The 4,841-nt window shown below is 32.3% G+C and overlaps 1 protein-coding gene across 1 annotated transcript in view; it reads left to right on the top strand.

The window, feature by feature from the left end:
* The window catches only part of LOC106471895 (relaxin receptor 2-like), a gene marked incomplete at both ends in the record, with an annotated part of 50,625 nt that overhangs the window by 34,983 nt on the left and 10,801 nt on the right, over positions 1–4,841 (top strand). The window contains 3 exons of the mRNA XM_022400504.1: positions 1,478–1,549; positions 1,902–1,973; positions 2,823–2,894. Coding sequence (XP_022256212.1) covers positions 1,478–1,549; positions 1,902–1,973; positions 2,823–2,894 — 216 coding nt within the window. The remainder of the gene's footprint in view (positions 1–1,477; positions 1,550–1,901; positions 1,974–2,822; positions 2,895–4,841) is intronic.

Below are 4,841 nucleotides of genomic sequence, written 5' to 3'. Positions count from 1 at the left end.
AGTCGAGCGTCCTAACCACCTAATTGATATGAAACTTTAAAAACGTTTAATTTGTTATAAACAAACTACTGATAACAGATAAGAGGGTATTACTGTATATGTTAAAAGTTACAATATGTTGTGAAAGTTACTTTGGCCAAAAAAGAAAATTTAAGATTTAGAATAAATCAGTTTAATGTTAGAAATCCAAGTGAGAGTCCATTAAAACGCTCACCACATTTTTATAACTTTATATTAAGTACATATGTTTCATTTCAAGAACCTCTCCTTTTCAGCCGCGGCATAGCGGCTCATAGAATATCTTTGAGTTTTTCAACTACAAACTTTTAGCTCATAGCTCCGCCATCTCTTGACCGACTTGAGATATAATTACAGTTTTGGACTCAGGAGGTCCAACCCTTTGAATTGATGTATTTGATCACGCCCAAGGTCTCATAGATTAATTTACACTAATCCTGCCTAAAATAATTTAAATTTGAAGGTAGGTTGGTAGAGATCCTGTTGAGTAATAAAATCGAATCTGGTATACGTGCGCCCCACGCTTGGTATTGCTGGCGCACAAAAATATAGCTAATAAAAATGGAAACGTAGGTCTAATAGATTAATTTACTCTAATCCTGCTTAAAATAATTTCAAGTGTTGCGGCTATTGAGGATTCCCCCTTGTTTGTTTTCCGTTTTGATTGGATGATAATAAACAAAATATATTATCGTTGCTAATTATTTTATAAGAAGAGTTATAAGTAATTTGAATCTAATATAAATATTTTGGGGAATTTTATGTTTCATTATTTACAAGTTACAATTGTTTAGTGATTTTATATATCATATAATCATTATTTACCATTGTCCCCTTAGAATAAGAAGTTGATAACCAACCAAAACCCAGAATAAAAAGTTGTTAACCAATCAAAAATCAGGATAAAACGTTACCAGCCAATCAAAAATTAGAATAAAAAGTTACCAGCCAATCAAAAATCAGGATAAAAAAGTTCCAACCAACGAAACATCAGAATGAAAAGTTGCTAACCAACCAAAAATCAGAATCAGAATAAACGATAAGTCATTCCTGTTGACATGGCGATTCTGTTCAATCTTGAAATACAACGTATCCAAAACTTATGTTGACAAAATCGTTTACTTTATCCTCCATTACAAAGTCTACTAGATTTCCATCACACCAAGAAAGACACTGCAACGCCACACGGTTCAATTTTCAATACGATTAACTGTTGATCGGAAAAAAACGTCCATTTTTTTTATGTGCGCATCATCTTTGTTTGCATCATCTCTAAGTACGCATAATATAGTGACCTATTTGTCAATTAATGTATAAATTGACAGTGGTGAAATGATTGGTTTCTCTTGTTATATAGGATTATTTCTCACAACCCAATAAAAAAAGATTGGTTTCTTTTGTTTTACAGGATTATTTCTCACAACCCAATAAAAAAAGATTGGTTTCTTTTGTTTTACAGGATTATTTCTCACAACCCAATCAAAAAGATTGCCGCAGGCGCGTTTGTTGGACTAGATAATTTGCGAGAACTGTAAGTTTTCTTTGTATTTGTATTAAATAATCTTACTTAAAATCACTTATTGGAACGTAAACTGAACGACAAACATAAAAAAAAACCTAGGCTTGTACCAATCTGTTTTGATGTGATGAGGATCTTTAACGTTAAAAACAAGAAACCTTAGACTTTAGTTATTTATTTTAAAACGTCTAAGTTTTTGAACGTTAGAAACGTTATACATTTAAAATATAACATTAATTAGAAGACCTTTTGGCTATTTTTGTAACCAATCCCAAGTGTCAGTTATGGAATAAGAAGAACAATATATATATATATATACCTAGAAAAATAAAATTCATTTAAATTCGTTTTCTCTGGATTTCAGTGACATTCGAACTTGCCACATCAGAGCCATCTATCGTGAAACATTTGCACCTTTGATCAATTTAACAAAACTGTAAGTTATCTGAGAATAGGCCTAACTTTCATACTTTGTCACGTACTGCCTTTTATATACATAGTAGGGTTTCTTCAAGGTTATCCTCTTTGAATACAGTTGAAAAAAATCATTCTCGACAAAAAAAAAATAAGTTTCACATTTGTGATGAATTTTACAAGAAGTTTGTAACCGATTTCCTTGCGTAAATGTAACCGTGGGTTTCTAGAAACTGTATAAAAAAACAGACTTCAATTAATATGTCTTGTAAAACAACTTGATTTCAAACAACCTATTTCGTGACTTTAGGAAATGAAACCATGAAGCTTTCCTTAGTACTTGCTGTTGTTATTTTTAGCCAAGTTTTCTATTCGACTTTAAGGTCACGAAACCGGTTTCTTTTATCGCATTGAAATTATCTTTTAATTGTGGATAACAGCGACTATAAGTTCACGAACCTAGTAGCGTTTGTTGTATTTGAACTGTTTTTCTAATTATGGATAGCAGTGATTTTAAGGTCACGAAACCGGTAACGTTCATTTGTATTGGAATGTTTTTTGTTTAATTTTAGATAGCAGTGACTTTAAAGTAACGAAACCGATAGCGTTCATTGTATTGGAATTAATTTTAATTATAGAAAGTAGCGAATTTAAGATCACGAAACCGGTTTCTTTCGCCGTCTTGGAACTTATTTTTAACTATGAATAGCAGTGACTTAAAGGTTACGAAACCGGTAATTAATTATATTGTAGATTGTTTCATTGTATCTGTCCTTTTTATTGGAATCTATTTAAATATGTTCTAATGACATTTTTTGTATTATTTTATGATGATATTTTTTATGCTTTTTGTTTTTTAAATTTCTGTCAGATTATTGGATGATAACGAAATCCAATTCCTTCCTGCCGGTTCCTTTGAGAATTTGGAAAACCTTTTAATATTGTAAGTGAACTTCAGGTTTCAGCTGTTCTACGCATAAATATTGTAAAACCATGTTCATTGGTATGATACAAGAAAGAACAATTTAACATGAAGTTGAAAAGGAGCACTCTTTCCAAAAACAACAGTCCTAAACGAAAAAGTAGAAAACATAATACAATAAACTCATTTTGCATGGCATCGAACCCCATTGTTCCTAGGAGATAAGTGGTGCAGATGGTTTATATTGCTTAACAGTCACCTTTCACGTTCAGTTACCTAGTTATATTTAACACTAGCGAAAGTACCCGGCGGCTTCGCAGGAGTTATTTGTTAGGTTGATATATTTTAGCAAGTGCATAAAATTTATCATGAAAGTGAAAATATCGATTCAATTTTAAACTTAAATTGTTTCTGAATTAAGTTATTATTTCTGTTATATTACCAAAGTTTTTAAACGAACCTCCTTAATCAACGGAGACTCTAAATTATGAAATCAACAAATGCCTTTCCAGTTTTGTTGTCTCTACGTTTCATTTTATACTTTCACTACATAGACTAACAACAATATTAGATTATACTTTTGTTGCTAAGCAACATGACATAAAAGGCATTGTGGGAACGCGTTATTACCAAGATGCACTGGTTTTTCTATATAATAGAAGTTGTTAATCTAACTGATATACTACAGGGTATACTATGGGGCGCGCATACACGTGAATAAGATAATTAATAATACCCAGGTGCACACCCTCAGGGTCCACTTAGTAGGTGTACAAAATTTCAGGTTCTTTCCTGTTGGAGCTATGGCGGTCACACAGATCCACAGACACGCCCTTTTATTATTCTAGATAGTGGATTCATGTACGATCCCTATTTAACTCTTGGAATGGGCACTGATACGAGGTAGTTGGAAAATTTTAATTAAATTCGTTAAGTCTCTTTAAAAAACCGAGTTAACCCTGACCAAACAAACGGATAAAACCACTCATTTTATATGTAAAGTACATGGGGCATCCATCCCCTCGGTAGGGGACAGCGTGAAGTCTACTTACTTGCAACGCCAAAATCCGGGGTTCAATTTTCCGCAGTGAACACAACTTATAGCTCAATGTGGCTTTGCACTAAAAAAAAAAATAAATACAGGACATTCTACCAGTAGTTGGTGGGATAATCGCAATACTTATGATTTAAAATCAATTAGATTAAGATTAGGGACTCTCTAACAAATAAAATCATGGACTTACAAAGAATTTGATGCATAAATTGTCCATGAAAATATGTTTGAAACGTCTATTTGGTTAGGACACGATCGGTAATTCTAGGATTAAATAGGAGACTACCTTAACTCTTTAGATAAGTATCTAATTTATGTAATGTATCTAATTTTCAAAAAGTTAACTTTTGAGAAAATGGCAATCTTTCAACACGACAAGATATCATATAAAAACAGACGTCTCTTCACTTACCCAAGTATTAGCCTTACATGGAAAATTTGGAATATTGGACTCTCAACTTCACAGAAAAACAAACATTTTTTTGTGTGTGTGTAAACGCCTCGACTCCATAGACCAATGAAATGCAATTCACCATGGAAACTGAAAATAACAAAAACACTACGGTTCATGGACATTCTCGTCGTGAAACGTGACGACAAATTCAAAACTAATGTTTACAGAAAAGCAAGACAGAGATCAGCCACTCCACTCATCTTATCTTCCATAAAACGGTATTATCCTCCAGTGAAACTGAATAAAGAAGCTGAAAAACATCTGTGACAAAAGCTCCGCCAAGGATTAGTAGTGGCGCCACACTTAACACCATTTTAAACAGAACGAATACTTATAAATTTATATTAAAAATAAACATAAAAAAACACAGATTCATATAATGCACTTTACCGTCGCGACAAAGACTACATAAATATTAGAAATAACAAATTTGGATATAAAAAAAAAACGTTTTTTTTTT

Source organism: Limulus polyphemus, unplaced genomic scaffold (genome assembly GCF_000517525.1).
Source record: "Limulus polyphemus unplaced genomic scaffold, Limulus_polyphemus-2.1.2 Scaffold4948, whole genome shotgun sequence".
Taxonomy (NCBI): Eukaryota; Metazoa; Arthropoda; class Merostomata; order Xiphosura; family Limulidae; genus Limulus; species Limulus polyphemus.
Note: the sequence above shows the minus strand (reverse complement) of the source record. Positions and strands in the feature narration are given on the sequence as shown.